The sequence below is a fragment of the Cavia porcellus genome, unplaced genomic scaffold (genome assembly GCF_034190915.1).
Source record: "Cavia porcellus strain 051 isolate PalLab524CR breed Dunkin Hartley unplaced genomic scaffold, mCavPor4.1 scaffold_21, whole genome shotgun sequence".
NCBI lineage: Eukaryota > Metazoa > Chordata > Mammalia > Rodentia > Caviidae > Cavia > Cavia porcellus.
The window spans coordinates 13,367,767-13,390,527 of NW_026947504.1; the positions used below are offsets into that span (position 1 = coordinate 13,367,767).

General features: G+C 36.6%; 1 protein-coding gene across 1 annotated transcript in view; it reads right to left on the reverse strand.

The window, feature by feature from the left end:
• Positions 1-86: 86 nt before the first annotated feature.
• Lars1 (leucyl-tRNA synthetase 1) overlaps positions 87-22,761 on the reverse strand; it is a 59,336-nt gene continuing 36,661 nt past the window's right edge. Inside the window, exons 21-32 of the mRNA XM_003477201.5 lie at positions 22,564-22,621; positions 20,592-20,655; positions 17,081-17,264; positions 15,908-15,998; positions 14,851-14,991; positions 13,612-13,752; positions 12,972-13,082; positions 10,112-10,222; positions 7,565-7,669; positions 6,024-6,119; positions 4,900-5,032; positions 87-444 (exon numbers count right to left, since the gene is read on the reverse strand). Coding sequence (XP_003477249.2) covers positions 239-444; positions 4,900-5,032; positions 6,024-6,119; positions 7,565-7,669; positions 10,112-10,222; positions 12,972-13,082; positions 13,612-13,752; positions 14,851-14,991; positions 15,908-15,998; positions 17,081-17,264; positions 20,592-20,655; positions 22,564-22,621 — 1,441 coding nt within the window. The 3' untranslated portion in view covers positions 87-238. The remainder of the gene's footprint in view (positions 445-4,899; positions 5,033-6,023; positions 6,120-7,564; positions 7,670-10,111; positions 10,223-12,971; positions 13,083-13,611; positions 13,753-14,850; positions 14,992-15,907; positions 15,999-17,080; positions 17,265-20,591; positions 20,656-22,563; positions 22,622-22,761) is intronic.

The following is a 22,761-nucleotide window of genomic DNA, read 5'->3' on the forward strand; positions in this document are numbered from 1 at the left end:
CTAGAAGCTTCTAGGAAATGACAGTAATTTGTTCAAAAAATAAAAAAATAAAAACACTGCACAAACAATTTCTTTTAGAGGCCAAATAGATGGGGAAAAAATTTATTAGGTCTAAGAATCAAAGATTACTTGGCATAGTTATGATTACATGCAGAATTTGAAAGTAAAAAATAAAATCTATGTAGGTTCTCAGAGTAACAATATCTTGGACCTTGACAAATCTCCAGGTTGCCTGAATTTAATGAACCAGGTAGATAATTGTATCACCAATATCTGCCCGTAGGCCATTTTCTGTGAGATGAATTTTCTTGCTCGTGAGATCCACGTGGAAAACAGCATGTTCAGAAATGGGGGTCTTCTCAGTGTGCTCTTTGCCCAGCACCGGAACTCGTCGAGGCCCCAACACTGGATCATCAAATCTCATCAGTTTCACTTGGGAAAGGTCTACAGCAGAAAACATTATCAATACAAGCATTTAATTAGAGTCAAATACTTGAACCCTTGAATGAGTCTGATAATTCAAATTCAAGCACACCGGTTGTTATATATAAGCAAAAATTATTTCATTGGATTAATAGAACCCAATCTCAGGTGCAAAGTCAAAATCTAATAAATCTTCATCCCTGGTCAGCTTTTTACCCAAATCTGTAAAGACTGTCAGAAGCCAGGCATGGTGGTACAGGCCTGTAATCCCAGCACTCGGGATAATGAATTGTGACCAGTTCAAGGCTAGCCTGCACTACATAGCAAGACCATGTCTCAAAAAACAAAACAAACAAACAAACGATTATCAGAGTTCTGTACAGCATATCTCCTAGAATGTTAAATCAAGTCAGAGAAAGAGTTGGCTTGTATTGTTGAGCATTAACCTATGTGATCTACTATGATCTATGAAGTACTTTTATGTGCTTCAAGTAAACATTCTTTGGAATATCAAAGTCTGAAACTTCTTTCCTCTTGTGCTCTTTGAGATACCTCAATCTTACAAGACTTGAAGCTTTTCTCAGAGATACATTTAGAAAAATAATTACTACTGTAAGAGATCCTATTACCCATTTCTTGTTTTGCTCAAAAGATGAAAGTGTATCTATTAACAAGTTGCTGAGAGACAATATAGAAGGAGGGCAGAGGGAATGTATATAATTTTGAGTTTTAAGCTTTGAACGCCAGTGCTACTCTACTTGATATTTTCCTGACATATCCTTGTACAAACTAAGATAGCCCCTGCCTCCCCCCACCAAAGAAAAGCACTTGTCCCATGAACAAATTTATGATATGTGAATCCTGTGAAAAACTGAGTCCAGAAGAAATTTTCTTAAGCAATTCTGAGACTTCCCAGTATCAAATGGCTTTGCATACTGGAAAAAACACTACACATGACTATAAATGCTGATTCTTGGATTATATCTCATTCTAAGTATAGAATGGCTAGTTACACTTAACCTGACCCAAAAAACTAGATTTATTTTTTTTTTTTTTGGTACCAGGGATCAAACTCATGACTGCACGCTTGCAAGGCAGGCATTTACACCGCTGAGCTAAATCCCCAGCCCTAGAAGATATTTTCTAAATTACTTCTATCCTTTTCTTAAAACAGATCCCTGGGTGGTCCACACTTCCTCATGTTGCCTTGAGAGTACAAAGCTTAGCATGAGAGGGATAAGAGATAAGCTTATCACAGCTGGCAGTGATATCAGGAGCATAAGTTATCCAAGCACTGTGTTCTCTTCGAGAAACGACTAAAGAACCACAAGTTTAGAGAACAGATCTTAGGGCTTACAGTCGCGAAAGCAAACCCTGTCAGAGAGTTTGTGAAGCATCTCTGCAGAGACCAGACTATCTACCCCCAGACACTGCACACTCCCTGAAAATTAAAATGGGAAAGGAGCGGGCCTAATCTTCATGAGAGATATGGTCTAATTTTAGGGAAGAATACAATTCAATTTGTGCATCAGTGGTACCAAATATTTTGCTACAGAAGCAGGGACGAGTCCTGCCAGTAGATTTTATATATGAAAATCTCCTTACCAAAAAAAAAAAAAAGTCTTCCTAAGCAATTCCAATTGAAAGTATTTCAAATAAACCTAATACTCAAATCAAGCTTTTAAGTGACAAAACACATTTGCTTCGATATTTCACCATGTGGTTCATTACTGCTAATATATTCTAGGTGTTTTCTTAGTGGTCTTACTATCTTTATCTCAAACTTCTCTTATCATTGAAAATGTTGAAATTTAAGTCTGCAGCTACCCAACAGTTAAGGCATTTAGAGAAAAGATGAGAGTGATTGAAAGTCCCTGGGGATTGATAATGTGAAATGGAGCCTTTCACCTCCAAGTTATTAGTTCATATGTGGCATGGCTTGTGAGTGAATTAAAGTCATTATTATTAAATAGCTGCTCAGTGGCCTTTGTAGAGTGAAATGATATTTTAGTCTAGTTCCTCCTGGACCTAGATCATAATCGCTCTCAATACAATCGGCACTAATTGGATGACTTGCCAGCTACTGCAGCTGACGGACTAAGAACTATGTTATTGAATTTAGCTCCTTTTCCATCTCATATGCTCAATACACTCAGCCCCTTAGATATCAAAGCATCCTGAGGGCTTGTGGAAGAGGATCAAGGTCAGGTCTCTTCTGCAGGTTCTTGGAGGAGTATCAGTTTCAAACTCCACCTAATGTTTTCATCCATTTTCTAAAATTTACAGCAGGTACTAACATTAAACTTAAAACATTATGTGATAATATTATTCATTAGTATAATGAAGGTCAGAATTAAGCCAAGGGCTCCATGAGAAAAGATAAGAGCCAGAAAACACATCAGTATAACTCTGAAGAACCTATTTAAACTGTATCTATATTTACATATTTTGTTAAAAGCTCTTCTCATACCAAAAAAAAAAAAGCACATATAACTCTTCTCATGATTGAAAATATGCAATATAATACAGCAAGCCACAAAATGGCTTCCTACATATTCCTATTTCCCAATTCGAAATTCTGCTTCTTGTGGCAAGTCCAAGGATGGAGTATCACTCTATGGCATCCAGTTTACCTAGAGAACATAAAAAATGTCTCTAATGACATAAATGAATCTTGAAGAAATTTTGCAAAGTGAAACAGACTCAACACAAAAGGACAAGTGCTGCGGGGTATGCTGGCACATGCCTGCAGTGACAGCTACTCAGGGGGCTCGGGGAGGATTGCTCATGTCCGGAGGTGACAGCCATCCTGGGCAAGGGACACTCCATCTTTTAAAAATAGTCAGAGGAAATAAATACAGAAATGTATCTAATCTATGGGAAATGTATCTAATCTATATAAGTACTACATGACTGTATCAATCAAACACACAGAAGAGACGTGACGTGAAGGAGAGGCCACCAGGGTCCAGCGGGAAGCAGAACGAGGACTTAGGTTTTAATAGTATAAACTTTCAGTTTGGAAAGATGAAGAAGTCCTGGAGATGCACGGTGAAGACAGTTGTGCAACAGTGTAAATATATGAATACCACTGAAGGGTATCTTTAAAAACAACTAACATGCTACATTTTACATCATGTGTATTTTCTCATAGTTAAAAAAGGATCCCTAGAAGACCAAGACATCAAGGTGGGAAGGAAGGGTGAAAGGATGTAAGAAGAATTAAGGTGCGTTATATACAAGTACCAACTCCCCAAACAGACGTCCACAGAAGGGAAATGAGTAACTGTATGCAAACATGGCAGAAAATCTCAAGTCTTCTATTTTAAAAAGACATTACTATCTTGAATAGGGATCCTTAAGTTAGGCCACTGTCTGAGGTTTATAAATATATTTTTAGAAATCGTTTAGACTGACAGAATGGTTCGACAGTGATTGCTATCAAAAAAAAGAACAGAAGGTTAGAGTTGTAGCCAAGAAATTACCTACATAAGCAAGGCCCTGGATTTGAACCCCAGCATCACAAAAGTAAAAAATAAAGAAAAGAGACTATGAAAAACAGAGAATGTCACCATAAATTTGTCTTCTTAATTAAAAAAACAACACAAAGATACACTAACTCTCTTCACACTCTGCTCAGCCTATGACCTGTTTGGGGATGAAAAAGAAGTCATAAATTGTCACACTCAATCTAATCACAGAAGATGCAGACTTACTCTAACATGAGATTATTTACATATTTCACTAGGAGGCACACTGCTTAGAAGAAAAACTTTGAGTTTTGGAGTCAAATGGATCCAAGTTTGAATTCCAGCTCCAAGAACTACTAGCTGAATGAATTTGGTACGTTACTTAGCTTTTCTAAGCCTCCATTTTATACAAGGAGAATAATAATACCTTCAGGGGCTGGGGATTTAGCTCAGCAGCATAAGCGCCTGCCTTGCAAGTGTGCAGTCGTGAGTTCAATCCCTGGTACCCATAAAAATGAAAAAGACAAGAAAAATAGAAAAAAAAAATACCTTCTATGTTATAGGTTGTAAAAGAATTAAATGGCTAATACATGGCAACACTCAAGAACTTTTATTCAGTTTCCCTTCCTTTCCCAGGAATAGACCCAGCTGAACAAGCGAGTTTAGAATATGAAAGATACATGTCCTATAATTCTAAATCAACTTTGACACAAAAAACACCTATTACAGTTTTAGAACTAGATGGAGTCTTGGAAAAATATCTAATTGACTGCCTTTATATTACTGAAAGAGATGTCACTTTAGAGCTTAAGTGACATAGGAAAGTCACCAAGCTACCTAGTCAAGTCCCAAAAATACAGATTTCCTGATTCTGGCCCCAATACTCTTTCCATAGTATCACACAGCTGTGCCTAAGCAAGACAGTTACATTTCTTTCTCCCCTCTGCTTAGAACTTTTCAAATCTATAAGCTACCGCCAAATGTAAGTTTTAGGGAAACCATTTACCTTTGATTCCTCGGTCCATTTTCATTAAACGCCTGATTATAGAATCAGAGTTATCCCCTTGCCTGACTTCAATTTTGGTTGAGAAGTGACCATTGGATGGCTGGGGATTTACTAGAGAAACTGGCACACCAGGCTAGAAAAATGAAGGGTAAATTATTGTTGTAGAAAATTAAACCCGAATATTGCCAAAGGATGGAATAATCTATTACAATTTTAATACTCAGTGAAAGCCATATCTAATCCTGCTATTCTGAAATCATGAGCAAGACATATTCAAATCTGAAAGAAATGCCATCAAGCTAATGCTTATAACCAGGTGCCTCCGTAAAAATGACTACAATTGCATAATCAATACTGATAGACAGTAACAACGATGACATGTTCTCTCCCATAACTACCCTCATTTCTCTACCACATCTACTCCACGTAACGTGAAATTCTACTGCATGTTAGGCACTGTATGGATGAGTTCTATATCGAGAAAGGTAGTTCTTTTAAAATCCTTTTCACAAATGAGAATCTGCAGGATTAAACAAACAGTCCAGGGTAACACAGGAAGTAGGTAGCAGAGTACGGATCATACCCAGTTCTACGCCATACTACCTCCCACATTAGAGAAACTACTTTTTGCCAAACGCTACAAACCTGACTGGATTCTCTGACAATAAATAAAATCTCCAAAACCTCCACAATTGTTTTATCTTCAGTAACAATGGTCAAAGAAACTAGAAGAAAAGCGATTCCAGCATTACTTAAGATGCTGCATCAATTTGATTTACACCAAAAACCAAAAAGTCTTAAATAAATAAGACTCATTGGAAGCTTGAAGTTTCTTTTCACTGTTTAAAAAAGTTTTACAGTTCAATTCCTACCGTATTTCTTAAGTAAAAACCAAGTTCTGTGAAACATATTTTTTAAAGAAACACTAAGGAAAAGTTGAGTCTTACAACAAACAGCAGGACACTTCCAATCCATCCCATTTCTAACTACAGCCTGGAACAAAACATTCCTTTAATTTCTCTGGCTTTCCTTCCATCTTTAGAATGATGGATTTATTTATAATGATCTCTAAGGTCTTCTCTAGCTCTAAAATGTATTGACTTAGTAAAATTTCTTCAACTTACTTCTGTTCTAAAAACAGTAAGTGGTTTCCCAGGACAACAGTCTTCCCTGATTTTATCGTCTGCTTCGGAGGCAAACTTGACTTCTATGTGTTCCAGCTAAATGGAGGGGGGAAAATGGAAGTCGTTAGAATTGCTTAATAAGATTTATTAATTATCACCTCATTTCATCAAGAGCAAAACTAGGTTCTCCACTTAACATGAAATGGTCTGTGTGATCTCACTATTTCCATGTAAACACTGAATGAAATCTGTAATCAGTTAGTTATTTAACACTCAGATGTTTCACAGTATTATTTAATTGCATTTATCATTCTCCATAATCAAATTTAACTATGTCTGCCATATATGAAAAAGAATAAATCAAAACGCTTCCACTTAGACAATCAGAAGTTTAGAAATTTTATCATTTGAGAATAAAGTTTTATCAAATAAACTGAAGAAAGGCTCAGAAATGTAGCACATTGCATACGCCCAAACAAAAGATGACCCTAAATATAATTTGCTCGTCCAAATGAAATAATCTAAGAAGAGTTTCCTGACTTACGTGAATATATAGGAACACTTAGATACATATATATTTTAAAAGAAAACTACTAATATTTAACTTCAGTATTAACTCATCTTTAAAAAACAAATGCTCAGGGGCTGGGCACAGAGTTTAGCTCAGATAATCCTTCATTCACATAGGTCCTGGATCAATTCTCAGCATCAAATACTCATGTAGAAATAACTTTCTTCTGTCTCCATATTTTATGAAACAATTTCATTCAAGTTCTAAACTTTAAGAGTCTTTATTATCACCAAAACCATCTATTGAGTCCTCTAATAGATTTCTAGAGCAAATTATTTTTCCTTCTGCCTAAGTCTGAAAGAAAGCATTTTCAGAATCTATACAGTAAGTTGTGACTGACTATACATCCTGAGCCACAGATTATGACTAAACCAGGTGTATGAATCTGAGTTTTAAAAGGGAAGAAAGAAGCAGGAAGCAACTTATATACTCCACAATATAGAAGATTTGGGGAGCATTTACATATAAAGACCTTTTTACACAGCCAAGGATTTAGCTCAATGGCTTAAGCACCTGCCTGGTAAGCATGAGGTCGTGAGTTCCATCCCTGGTACCCACCCCCACAGAAAGAACTCTACATGTTCTTAAGGGATAGTTTGGAGAAAACACCTAGACAATCCAGTTAGCTTTTTATGTATAGGAGAATAACTGATAAATGAAATAAGATGACAGATCATCTTTCTGTAACTTTTATAGCCACTTATTCTTTGTCATTTCAAAAATAATTTTAACTGATAAAGTTGGCAACAGTACTAAGCATGCAAGATGAAGTTTGTAAAAAGGCTTATTATAAATAGGGTTTTTTGGTTTATTTGTTTTTTGATACCAAAGGATCGAACTCATGACCTCCTTCTTGCCAGGCAGGCACTAAAGCCACTGAGCTAAATCCCTGACCCTAAAAAGGCTTATTATAGAAGAACTGGCTTATGGTTTACAGTTGAATAGTAATTACAATCCCAGGTCTTCTTACCTCAAGAGAATTAGTCAGGTACACTGCATTTTCCATAAGCACTGCCTGTTCATCAAATTCCAACTGCAAATCCAAAACACGAGGCCCCATCTTCTCCACATTTTCCTAACAGTCAAAATAATTTGAAATACAAATGCATATTAAAAACTATGCTGAAAAAACACAATGACCCACATCTGTAGTCCCAGCTATCCGAAAGGTTAAGACAAGATGATCCAAGGTTTAAGGCCAGCTTGGGCAACTCAGCAAAACTGTCTCAAAATAAGAAATAAAAAGGGTTGGGGTTATAGTTCTATGATAGAATGCCCCCAGGTTCAATCCCTAGTGCTACAAATAACAACACGTAGAAAAGATTTTATTTCCTCCAAACCAATCATTCGGTCTTGCAATTGAGAAAAATCTTTAAATTTCAACAGTTAAAGGAAAGGCCTTTGATTCATTTCCCTTATTTAAGGTTGCTTTTTAATGAAATTACTAGCTCAGAATAATTATTTAAACTAAGGTTTATGGCAACACTGAAAAGACAGAAAAGCACAAAATAAACATGATTTGTCATTCTTTATGTAGACTGCCTTAACATACAAAGAATTTGCTCTGACAAAGAATCAAATGTTAAGAAAATACCCTGTCAGGTAATTTCTGTTGTTGTTGTTTTGAACCAGGGATCAAACTCACGACTTCATGACTGCCAGGCAGGCACTTGTGCTGCTGAGCTAAATCCCTCGCCTCAGGTAATTTTTTTAAAGCGCTTTTTAAATTTTCCAGGATACCAAGGAGAGCAATGTGAGTTTAGAGACACGGGAGGGAGCCTGCCCAGGCAGGGGTCCAGGTATGGCTCCTCGATGTCACCTGAAGGCAAGCCTCCCAAACCTCTTAACCCAGAAACTAGAGGCACCGGGTAGCTTCAAAGGCTTCCTCTGCCATCCTACAGGATTCCCGAAGTTGTCCCTGCCACTTCTTGCTGGAAGCCTGCTCCCCCACCTGCACTATGGACCTTGCATCTTACTTGCAAAGCAAATTCACAGGAGCTCTGGCCATGAGGTAACATCCCCAGGCCTTAAAGCCTTATCACTCCTTGATACCCTTCCTCATCTACAGAGTGCTAAACAGCATTTCCTTACAGCTTATCATTACTCTTCTATCATAGTTAATAATTTTTTACATTAAAATTCTGGTTAAATTGCATGAGTTCAGCTAAGTATAGTGGCACATGTCTTTAATCCCAGAACTCTGAGAAGCCAAGACTGGAGGATCTCAAGTTTGAAGCCAGCCTAAGCATCTTAGCAAGACTTTGTCTCAAAATAAAAATAAAAAGGGGTAAGGATGTAGCTCTATGTGAAGGTCCTGGGTTCAATCTCTAGTACCAAGAAAAAGAAAAAGTCATATTACACAGTTAATAATAGGCCTTACAGCATACAAAAGAAAAATTTCTTATTCTTTAATTTTCTTGAACATTAAATATTTGCTACTCAAAATATACCTTAGCAATCCAAATTCACACAGAGATGAATGATCTAGAAAATGTTATACTCACATGAAATTAACTATCCACGGTCACTTTTGTTTGCCATCTGTTATGGATTAACATCCTTTATATCAGGAGCAAGTTAGTTATTATAGGAGTGGGCTCCCGATAAAAAGATGAACTCACAGACTTCTCTCTGTGTCCCAAGCGCTCTCCCACCTGCCTTCCTACCACATTATGACAGCATGAAACCCCTCATGAGATGCTGGTACCTCGCTTCTGACTCCCCTGCCTCCAGAAATAAAAGCCAAATAAACTTCTATTGTTTATAAATTGAGGTAGAATGCTTGCCTAAGCCTAGGTTCAATGCCCAGAACCATAAAAAGAAAAATCATAATACAATTACCCAGTCAGTGGCATTCCATTAGCAGCAGAAAATGGACTAAGTCACCATCTAAAGTCTGTTGCACATTCCATAAAAAAGTACTTAGCCATTTTCTTACTCTCAGATTAATCATTTTCAAGGTTTTCAAACCACTAATTTGCCTGGAAAATTATAAATATTAGTAAAAATATATATTACCACTCAACAAGCTGATATGAGTTCTCCAAATTTAAAGGAGACCCTAAAGAAGCCAATTCTTCTACAATAAAGAACTATCCAGGGTCAAAATATCAACAGAGCCACTGTTGAGAAACCCTGGCCTGAGCTCTAAAAACAAAGTCTATTCTGGTAAGCTAAGCTTATCCAAACATAGAATCTTGTTCCAGTGATCCGATGAGCACTCTAATGTAAGCCAAAATACTCTGCTTCTTCCCTAATTGAAGAAAAAGTAGAACGTGAAGAGAAAAATTTAACGTGGCAATTCTAAACCAATTTTTCTACCACAATACATATTTTCACATATTCAACAATTCCACAGATAAACACAGAATCTAATAGCTCATTTCCCACAGCCACTGACTGGAAAGTGCTATTTTAGCAGATTTCTAGGCGTAGACTGTACCCAAGACTTTTCCCTGTCTCCTCTGCAACCTAACCTGACCCCTATGATCACAGCTGCAAAAGGCCCACTGCTTACCTTAACCATAGCAACAAATGGCATCACTTTCTTCATATATTTCTTCAATTCTGGCATGCTCCCTAATTCACTAGCAATGAGTTTATTATCCGGCAATCTTCCATTCTTGACCTAAAAGTGGGCAAGGGGGAAGAAATGTAGAGAAAAATGTTTTTAAGATAACCCAGGATTGTATGTGTACCTGTGAGAAGTCAGTCAGACACAGGACAGTGGCCTCTACCAGCCTGTGGTACAATCTCCAGCATTGTGGGGAGTCAAAGATGAACGAACAAGGCAACAATGTAAAAAGGATTCTCTATCTGTCAAAATTTAGAAGCCATACACTTCTTAGTTTAAAGGAGAAAAATGTATGCACTGTACTAAATATTTAGCTTCTGCTACAAGAAAAGCCTCTTGGATTGTAACATCAAATCCTACCTCCTAGGAGACTGATAATCATAAAGATCTTCAGACTTCTAAAAGCATTTCACTAGATACGTTAAAAAGGAAAACTATGAAAGTATTATACAAGACTTACATAGCTTTCTTTTGTGTTTGGAATTTTTTGGGTCTTTTTGAGACAGGGTCTTGCTATGCAGTTCACGTTGGTCTTGAGCTCTCTTTTGTAGCGTAGGCTGGTCTCAAACTCACAACTATCCTCCTGCCTCAGCCTCCCAAGTGTGAGGATTACAGGCGTGTACCACCACACCCCGCTTCAGTATCTACTTTTGAATGATCTTCTTTATATGAAAAAAAGAATCCTTAGTTATCAATAATTAAAACTAGCAACACTTTTATTTACTGAAAAATAAATGCCTATAGCCAAACACGGTGGCACATGCTTGTAATCCCAGCACTCAGGAGACAGAGGCAGGAGGATCACCAGGAGTTTAAGGCTAGTCTAGGCTGTGTAACGAGTTCAGGGACAGTATAAACTACATAGCAAGACCTCGTCTCAAAAAAAACCCTCAATAAATAAATAAATTAAATAAAAAGCAGTTATATCACGTATCACTGATGTGTATACAGTCCTAAATAAGCTGACCGAGTTTAAATTCTTCTGCAAAACTCAATGGTTTTTTCAATAAAGCAATTGGACTTCTCAAAGTTTGGGTGACTTACTTTCTCCTACGCACTTTCTCCTTCCTTCTCCTATTTTAACTTTTTCTAAAATTCATAGGAAAAAATATCTCCTTCCCTTGTAATGTGTTCATTTGAAACACATGAAAAAAAGGAAGATGTGAAACATTCCTTTTCTTGTCACCAAAAAGGTGCCCTCTTCAACATTCTTGTTGATTATAAACCAATAAACTCTTAGTTCTTTTGGATGAAAACAAACATTTACAAAGAAACAGATAATGCCAAAAGATACTGCGATTTTGAAACAATATAATATATAGTCAAAGAACATTGAATAAAAATATAACTTCTAAAAGAACAGAAACATATTTGATTCTTTTACTTCTCCTTGAAACTGGTATATAAATATGATATGACATTTCATTATCTACTTGTGAAAGTAGCTTTTATCTTTCATTTACCAAAATTCAAAAAGCAGCCCCAGTATTCTGGAGGCTGAGGCACAAGGAAGCTAGCCTTACACTGCAAGCTGAAGGCCACTCTGAACTACAAACTGACACCCTGTCTCAAAATAAAACAAAACAAAACCTGCAGTGATTCCAAAGCTGCCTTCTATTTCTAGCACATATGATCAAAGGTGGAGGTGTTGTCCACAAAAGATGCACAAGGAATATCAAAACACTTGTTCTATTTCCACCAAATTTCAAAACTGTAAAAGCAGTTTTTCTGAATGTCTTAATTAACTATGAGTGGATTGCAGCAAAATTCTAATAAAGACCTGAAAAGGCAATGCCACAGATTTTTCTTCTATGATTCCACTTGACATTTTAACCTTAATCTCTCTTATGTCTCTCTCTACATTTGAAGTGTACCTGGATGGTTTGAGCCAACCAATAACGTAATAATCTGGGCCAAAAAAAGTCAAAATTATACGACATACACCACTCTGTTCCCACAGTTTTATTGGAAAAGAAAAATGGTTTTTTCTTTAGGAAAATTGAGAACTAAGTTTAAATATCAAGACCCTTCAAAAAAACTATCATGGTTCAGTTATTTACCCCATAGTGGCTGGGGGTTTGGCTCAGCAGCATAAGCGCCTGCCTTGCAAGTGTGTGGTCATGAGTTTGATCCCTGGTACCGACGAAAAGGAAAAAGACAAAAAAAAAAAAAAAAAAGTGTAAATCAGTTATTTACCCCAATGATCTAAACACCTTTGAGCAATGCTTTGCACAGATACTGGGATTGTGGAACTAAACAAGATTTTCTTTCAAAATACTCAAAAACCAGCCAGGCATGGGGACACACACCTGTAATTCTAGCACTCGGGAGGCTGAGGCAAGGGGTTTGCCATGAGTTCGAGGCCACCTTCAACTACATAGCCAGTTCAAGGCCAGGCTGGACTACACAGAGAGATCCTGTCTCAAAATAAAATAGTATTCAAGAACCAAGATTCACATATAATAAGGTTTCAGCTTTATAAATCCCACTAATCAAGTCAAAACAAATTCAAAAGGCAGACTGTCCTTCCACTTCATAGTATTAATTACCTATATGAAAAACTGACAAACAACTAGATCTATTTTTGTATAGAAGTCTCAAAAACGAAAAACAGCAGCTCTTCTCTCAGCACTCACTTATGAGCTACCAAGAATAACAGAGGACGCTCCCTGCCTAGAGGAATTAAATAAAGCTGCCTGTTTTCCTTCCCTTGGACATTGTGAACATCCCAACCACATAAACATCCTAAGAACAACTGAAGTAGGACACACATGGTTGAGGATAAAGTCTACGAGAGCATCACCTCAAAGTGGTTACGCAAAAACGTCAGGGTCGTATGCTGCCAAGGCGGATAGTCCTTTGCTACATAGATGGTACAGTGCGAGGGCCTCTGAGGCGGCTGCTGGTCAGTCTTCTACATCAGAGAAAGAAAAGAGAAAATACTGCCTTTTATTAAACCAGAAATGAGAAAACCATTGCCCCAATATAACCAATGGCTTTAACATATAAAATTGCACAAGCAAGGCTGGGCATGGTGACATACACCTGTAACTCCAGCACAGTGGGAGGCTGAGGCAAGAGGCCCAGCCTAAGAACTAGAGACTTAGCAAGGCCCCGTCTCCAAATAAAAATAAAACATGGTGGAGTATACTGTACACAGCTCAGTACAAAGACCTTCATTCAATCCCAGTACCACAAAAAAGAAAATTAAAATCACACAGAGAAGTATTAGGACATACACACTACAATATGAATGAAAGCAGCCTTAATTTCCATTACTGTTAAATGTTTTTTGAAAAGAATCAAGATGTGTTATGTATGTGTATCAACTCTCCATGATAAATGTGATCATTTTGTATTACAAATGTGCAGTAACAAACAAAAGTTATTTGACCATATTTAAGAAATAATCTTTAAAACATCTTTTTAAAAAATGACTTCACCTTTCCTTTAGCTGGCACCATGTAATTCTTGAGTCGTAATCTAAGGTCATGTGCTACTTCCATGAGATATTGTGAAGAACGTATCAAGATTTCATCCACCGGACCTGCCACAGGCCATGAAGCATTCATGACTGAATCAGACTTGTGAAAAAACAAAACAAAAGGACAGTGAAATCAGTTGTTCAGCACAATTATTTTATAGTTTTTGCTTATTTTATTATACTAGGCCTCCATCTGTGATTGTGTGTTCAAAGTTCAAACCTCACTACACATAACACACTTCCACAGCCCCTGATCTAACGTTCCCTAGAATTCAAGCTGTGAAGTCTGACTCCACGTTCTTAATTAGCATCCATTTGTATGAGCATATTAATACCCACACACATATGCTCACTTTCAAAGAAACTTATGTAACGCTAGTTTGCCTAAATTTAATCATTGTATAAAGTCTGTGCACTCCCAGTTTTTATACTATTAATACAGCCAATACAGAAAGTGTACTTATTCAATATATAGATCTTGAGTACATTTTGTATCTTTCATGCACGAAAATACAAAAAAAACCTAGCTAATGAAGTTGGAAAGGAGTTACTAAACCAGCCAATCTATTTATCTACAAGCCTAGGAGAAATAACTGAATTTACCTTCACAGTAAAAACACTAACATAATACCCACTAACATATTAGAAAAAAATATTTTTATATAAAAAATATTTATGCAAATATATGCTTCTATCTTTATTTTTTTAAATGAAATGTGTGATTTTATTTATCTGTGTGTGTGCATGGGTGCCAGGAATCGAACTCAGGAGCTCATGCTTGCCAGGCTGGCACTGTGCTGCTGAGCTGTATCACTGGCCCTCTTTCTCTGTATACAAGCAGTTTTTATATCATTCTCAATATTTTAACATTTTTAGCAGTTGGAAAAACAATGATTATATATGCCCTAAAATGTACTTCATTTCCTAAGAGATGAGAATTAGATGAGCAATAACATACACATGATCACATTTTTAAAATTTACGTATTGCACATATACATTTACATAAATAAGAGGTAAATCATGTATGTGCCTTTATGATAATCATGATGATGATAAATCCAGTATTATTTCTAAAATACTATGCCTATTTTCAGCTTTTTTTTTTCTTTACAGAGAGGAGCACAGTAAACACCACAACACTTACTTAATAAGACCAAAATAAAGCCCCTTGCCACATTTTATAATGATACAAGTACCTTTCCCAGGAGTGTCCAGATGTGCTCACACAAATGTGGGCAGAATGGAGCCAAAACAAGGGTTTGAACTTCAATAAACCGGAACACAAGTTCCCTGTGCATCCCTTCTATGGCCAATTCACGGTATTTATCTTTCGCAGCCTATAAAATTTGAAATTATTTATGATTCCTTTTGTTTTACTTTAAAAATAAAGCAGATAAATTCAGTATCTTGTTTCAGAGCATTGTAAGTTTTTATACTTTTAAAATCCTGTAATTATTACATTTTTTATGTTTTAAACTTATGAGTAAATGTGTATCAATTTTGTCCAAAGCATACTACAATTTTATATAAATGGTTCTTGAAAAGAAAAATATTTTAAAAGGCATTCTATAACTGAAACATAAAAGCTGAACAAATTTGACTGTGTACTAAGGGTGAATGGTCTGAGCAGTATGTAAAACGTTAAAAACCCCTCAAAAGCACTTATTATTTAACCATCTCTGAAAACAAAGTTACATAAATCCCATATATGTATGAAATTTTACAAAGCTTATCAAGTAAAGTTGGATTTTTACTGTAAGCACTTGAAATACCAAACTTGAGGAAATACTGACACCTTGTGGAAATCATCTGAAAACATTTGATTTCAAATTAAACACAATTAATTATAATTTTGCTTTCATTTTTATTACTTGTAAAATGTTTCCCTTAGACTAGGGAAGGGATGTAGTTCATGATAAATTGCTTGCTTAGCATGCATGAGGCATGAGGTTCATTCCACAACACCACACACACACACACACACACACACACACACACACATCCACTCCTCTGGAATGTGGCAGATTTTTTATATTTAATCTTATTAATGCTCAAGGATCAAACAGAAGAATTCTTTGTAGCAAATGATACAAAGAATGACTTAAGAATCACTACTTAATGAAAAATTTAAAAACTGCTTTGACAAAATTTTCATTCTTCATGTTAGATATACAGTTATGTTATAGCAGGAATAAAAGAGGAAAATATATCAAATTCACCTTGACATATTTTATACATACCAAAGTAACATACCTGAAACTCAAAAAACCCTGTTTTCAAAGCTTCTTTAAACATCATCTTTTCATAGTTTTGATCTGTTTTTATAATTCCTGCATTCATTTCACTATTGAATAGGAAAAAAGATCACTGGGTTTGAAAACAGTTTTATATACATATATAAAGCTGCTCCAGATACTATTAAGTAGTAAAATGAGACTATCTGAAACATTTAAAATTGCTCAATACAAAACAGTCTTTGTGCTCTTTAAAGCTGACGACTGTAATTCGTCTATTGCCTATCCACCCTGAGAACTGCACTCTCATCTTTTAGGGATCCTATTTATGACAGTTAACAATGCTTGTCCTAAAATTCCTTGGTGGAAGCTTTATTATGAAGTTTAAATACAATATGAAAAGAACTAACACAGTAGTGAACCCTTAATCATTGGACTGGAAATAACTGACACTAGAAAAAAATCTCTCTCATCACCTCAGATACTTCTTAGTCTGGCCTAATCTGGTCCCAACTTTTTTCTTATCTTCATACATGCTCTTTCCTTTTCTTTATTTTTCAAGAAACTCAGAATCTAGGAATTATCTTTATTCTTACTGCATTTACAATGGGCTGAATGTTTGTCTCTCCCACTAAACAACGAGAACAAACTCTGTCTTACTCATCTTTGTAACACCAGTGTGTAGGATGGCTCCTGATATGAAGAGGTTGATGTCTTTTGAATTCAAAAAAATTCTCTATTTCTTTTAATCTACTTTTCCTTTAATCATTCTGCCCTACTCTAATGCAAGTTTTAGAGACAGAATGACTCATGCCTGTAATCCGACCTATTTGGGAGGCTAAGGTATGTTGATCACAAGGTTCGAGGCCAACCTGGACAACAAAGGGAAACCAAGTCTCAAAAAAAGAGACAGAAACAAGTTCATGTCCCAAGTTTTCATTATTAGATTCCAAGCATTTAGGTCCAGTTTCTTTATCTACAAAGCAGAACTAATACGGTAATACCGTTACCAAATAAGGATACTTTAAGGCTTAAGCCAGGTAACAGACAGATGCAAAGTGTAACGTAGCAGCTGGCACAAGTAAACCTTCAGTGAATCACAGGCATCATTATCATCTAATTTATTTTAGGGAAAAAGGAAACTTAAAAATGCACAAGCAACTCTGCAAAGCGGCTGGGACCCACAGATTACCTGGCAAAAACTCTGTCATTGAAAGTGTTGGCAGGACCACTTCTCAGGCTGTCCCGGTTGGCAAGCATTTCTTTCACCCACTCCACCCAGGTGTACAGACGGAGAATACCTGCGTCGGCCATGGCTTCCACAAAGTTGGCATCTTCAACAGTGTCACCAGCATCAGCTAGAGCCAGGCGCATTCCTGAAGGGAAAAAACATCAAACTGAAATACGGTTAGTGAGGATCAGTCATATACACACTTGGGTACACTACAAACCCCATCTATAAATTAAGAAATAAATGTTTTAAAGTATTGTCCTAGATCAACAACAAAAATAAATTACCAACAGCAGGGTACATAACTAAGCTGCTGAGATATCTGAGCCACCTGTATCAACCTGCATGCATTTCGTCAATGTACGTTTCTTCTGAAGCAAGTTGACTTATGAGATAAAATGATCTTCAATGAGGCACAGAAAGAAAACAAACTGGGTACAGACACACATTTCTTTGTGATTTCCCTATCAACATCTCAGCCTCATTTAGAGGTAGCAAAACATGATACTTAACGCATGAGACCACACCCTGGTGCCCTCTCATTTCTTAATATTATCAAAACCTTCCACTTGAAAAGAGTGGAGAAAACACCCTAAAAAGCCTAATTAAATATGCTGCCAGACAAAGCTCTAGAAAGGAATATTATATTGCTGAAAAAAAGAAACTCATTTTACTCCAATATGGAGTAACTTCAAATATGAACTGTTAAGTGAAAACGGCAAAGTACAGAACAATTTACACAGTACACGCGCTCTGTTAGGTAGAGGTGGACGACAAGAACATTTAACATCAAGCTAGCTATACATTAAGTACCTTTCAGAACACACAAGAAACTAAAAAAAAAATTTTTTTTTACTTACTACTGATTTACTAATTTTTATCACTTGGTTAGTAACGTGGTATGCCCCAAATTTCATCACTATGAAATTATTATTTTTCCCTAACTAATAAATATCTCGGTAAACTCCCTGTTTCTTATGAAATTTTTACCCTTAATGTTAGCAATCATTTATAGATCTTGCCTATAATAATTATGACGATATTGTTTGCCTCATGGTGCTTTTATATTTCCCACAGTCTTTGTACATTTATCAACTAGACTTCAAAGGAAAATGTCCCTATTACACTACTAATTTTTTTTTTTTTTTTTCGCGGCACAGGGCGAGTGTGGAGGGACTGAGACAGACTCTTGCTACGAAGTTCAGGCTGGCTTTCAGCTTACCGTACAGCCCAGGATGGCCTTGAACTTGCAGTAATGCTCCTGCTTCAGGCTACTGCAGGAAGTACACCACCATGCCCAGCCGATTTTAGAATTTATTTTACTCACTGGATTATAATTCAATACTATCATCATTTTGTTTTCTAAATTGTCCTAGCAAGGGCTTGGAGATGTAGCTAGCTTAGCTAGTGATTCCATGCCTATGGTTCTAGGAGTCAAAGCTGTATAAAAAGGTACACTCAAGAGTTGTGTTAGTCCCTCCTTATCGTTAGTAGCCATTAGTAGACAATTTCCATTCTGCCCAAATCCACCCAACCCATAGATAACTAATCTGACTGGTTTCCAGCTTATCACCTTAGTATTTAAAAAAAAAAAAAAAAAATTAGCACAGGGCTGAGGATATAAATCAGCAGCACAATGCCTGCCTGGCAAGTGCGAGGTCCTGAGTTCAATTCCCATTACAGGGGAAAAAAATTACCACATACATATATATATTTGTTACTTGATTAAATGAAAAGTACAACACATTAATCTTTTGCATAGTTTACTTTTTTTGTTTTGTTTTGTTTTCACTTAATCATGTATGTTGGCAGTACATGGCGGGCCACACCTGTAATCCCAGCACTTGGGAGGCTGAAAGCAGGCGTTCAAGACCAGCCTGGCTACAAAAGTGAGTTCAAGGCCAGCCTAAACTGCATAGTGAAGCCCTGTCTCAAAACAACAAAAAAGAAGTATAGTTTGGCTTCTCAAGAAGCTAAAGCAAAAGAATTCCCAAATTCAAGGCCATTCTAGGCAACTTAAAGACCCTCTTTCAAAAACAATGGCTGAGAATACAGCTCAGTACAACAGACGGTCTCGAAGTTCATCTCTAGTACTGGCAAAAATATATAACATAGCTTTACACGTAATTACATATATAATGTACAGTTATTTAAAAAACAAAAGTGAGAGAGATCTCTATAAAGGTTTAGAATGATTTCCAAGATCTTGTTTCAATAAATACACAGTATTCTACCATAAGGCTGTACACCTTCCTATAAAAAGACACTTAGGTGATTACAGTATTTTCCAAGAACAAACAGTGCTACAGTGAATAATGGATACACTTTTGTATTACTGCAGGTATACCTTCTGGGCAAACAGCTAGAAGGGGAACTGTTTCACCAAAAAGACAGCTGGGTGTGGTGGCCCATACTTGTAATTCCAGCATTCTGGTAAGCTAGGGTAGGAGGTTCAAAAGTTTGAGACCAGTCCGGGCAACTTAGTGAGACCCTGTCTCAATATAAAAAATAAAAAAGAGCTGGGAATGTAGCTCAGAGTGAAGACTTCGGGTTCAATCATCAGTACCATAAGAAAAAAAGAAAAGATAAAATTTTGCTAGAAATTTGTCTCAGGCCTGAGATTTAGCACAGCAGCACAAGCACTTGGCTGGCAAGTGCAAGGTCCTGAGTTCAATCCCCATCACCGCAAAAACCAGAAATTTGTCTCTGGAAAGCTGTACCAAATTTACATTCTCACTAGCAATGTGTGAAAGCAAGTACATATGTGGAGAAACTGATGATTCTGTTAACTGAGAAAAAATGGGTAGCTAGGGGATTAGAAAAGGGAGTATTTCAAAGCACATGCCTTTCGTTTTCTGAATTTCAAATCATGAATGTATTACCTACTTGAAGCAAAGCATATTTCTAGAATATATTCTAAGGAATAAAAATAGCTCATTTCCAATAAAAACAAACCATGAACTCCAACTAACCCAGCCATGAGCAACAAAAAGTACCATGATGATCACTGATTAGCTAATAAGGAAATGAATGATCCTTCAGAATACCCAGTGCTGTGCATTTTTCCTCTCTTCATGAAATACTATTAATATGTGACAGTGCTGAAGCTAGGCCAAATATTTCTTCTGAAAAATAAATGATCAAAGGTTCAAATCTTCTACGAAAATATCAGAAACAAAATATTTCAGAAAAGCTTCCTACACATTAAACAGCTCTATAAAACAACTCTAGAATCGTAGTAATTAAATTATAGTGAATCTCATTTAAAAGATGACTTTTACCTCAGATGTAACTTATTCTTGGAAATACAAATGTTACATATCTTTATGTACAAAAAAATATGAGTACTTTAAAACTTGATTAAAAATAAAACCAAGAGAAAAATTAAAACACCAATTTACCTTGTCTTGTGTAATCTAAGGAAAATCAGATCATACATAACAGGGGCAATAAAAATGTATGCTGTACTCACCGTCAGCTGAAAATTTGTCAACAGCTTGGCTCAAAGTGAGGAAGTTGCCTGTGGATTTTGACATCTAAAACAGAAAGTCAATGATCAGGCATTAACAACAATATATATAAGTAAGCCAAGTCTGTCACAGTAAATTAAGTAGGTTGGCTCTCCTGAGATTTAAAAAAAGGAATCTGAAACACAGAAATAAAAGGGATGATGTAGCTCAGCGGTGGAGCACTTGCTTAACATACACAAGACCCTCCATCCAATCCCTGGTACTACTAATAAAATGAAATAAACAAAATAAATTGCACACAAAACATAAGGTAGTCTACAGGAAATCTACAGAAGCAAAAACTGCAGTTGACCCAGTGAAGAGACTTGTCTGGGCTACTGAGCTCATCAGTAAGAAAATGATCTCTCTCAAGGAATTTGAAGAGAAAAAAAAAGAAAAAAGAAAAGGATCTCAGCTTGATGCTGAGTCCCACCACTTTCCTGCAGTCCGTGTGGCCTCCAGGGGTGGCCATGTGGAGGAATGATTCCACTATAAATGGAACACGTCAGCTCCTGACAGAAGAAGCGTTCTACGCATGAGAGATTCAGAAATGGAAAGGAGTAGCTCATGAGGCTAGAGTTAGGACTTGTAACAATCTTCCTGCCATTACAGTAACAATAATTAGTTGTCTACAATGTACCTTGCCCTGGGTCATGCATGGTGGAAAGCACCAGTAATCTTTAATGTTTTAAAACTTTCATGTTACCATCACTTTGGTGATACCAAAGAGGTAACTATTACATCAGTTTTCTATAAAATGGCAATAAACCATCTTGGTCTAATGAAGTCTGTAAAGTACACCTCCTTGTGTTATACAAAATATCTTCTTTTTTTTTTTTTTTTTTAAATGGGGATTGATCCAGGACCTATGCACTGAGGTACGGCCCCAGCCTTTTTTATTTTATTCTGAGACAGGGTCTTAGTAAGCCACCAAATTGCAAAATAGGTAAAAATGGGTGATTTTCCTGCCTCAGCTTCCCACAGTGCTGGATTACAGGCCTGTGCCACCATACCCAACATGTTCTTTCCAAGCTGAAAAACAGTGCCCTTTTCTGATTGCACAAAGACATCAGAGGGACAGTGGGAGCTCCTCCCACTGTTTTTAAAACCTCCTGTCAAGGATACTGATTAATAAAGGCCTGTGTAATCTGTTCTAAAAAAAAAAAATCACACATATTATTAGTAGTAACAGTAGTGCTGGTGGTAGAAATAATATAGAGAGGGACCATGTACTACAGTACTGGAAAGCATTGAATAACACCTAAAAACCCTACAAACTTCAAAATTTTGTGATTCTATTAGTTTAGAGGCCATGTGCTCGCTTCAGCAGTGCATCACTAAAATACTGATTTAGTGGCCAGTCATAGTGTGGACAAAAACAGCATCAAACTTTCTCAGTAAGAAAGTTCGTGGGTCATGATGCTAAGATGTTTATACTTCCTAGTCCGATCTTTTTTTTTTTGTCTCTGTTCCAGTGACAATTCATGTCATTTGTAATTCTAAACACAAATGCTATTACAGGGTGTATTTTCTTCATCTTCTTCCCTGGTTAATACTTTCTACTCAATTTGCTCAATTTTAAAAATTAAAATGTAATTTATGGTGCTAATCCTAAATACTTCAGATAGGTTTTTAACTGACTAGTTCATAGTCCTTATTTTTCTATTTTTAAAAAAATGCAGCTTACCAAATCTGAGAAGACTTCCACAGAATTTAGGGTGTACATGAGTATGTGCGTATATTTTCTTGTTTTTGGTTTTTGAAATAGTCTTGCTATGTAGTCCAGTATGGCCTTGAACTCATTATGTAGCATAGGCTGACCTAAACTTGGAGACAATCCTCTTGCCTAAGCCTCCCAGAGTGCTGGGATTATAGGTATGCACCACCTTGCCCAGCATTGAGGGGTGGGGGTCCCGCAGGAGCGACAAGCCTTACCTTCTCAGAGTTGAGGAGGAGATGTCCATTTGCTCTCACAGCTTTGGGCCATTTGTCACTTCACAAGTAAATGTTTGAAGACAAAATTTAAAGAAAAGTTGTTTGTTTAGACTTAAAATCAAAGTTTGCTAAGACAATGTCTAAGACTATTAACTGGTTATTAGTGCTGGTTTGTTTTTGTTTGGGTACTGGGGATGG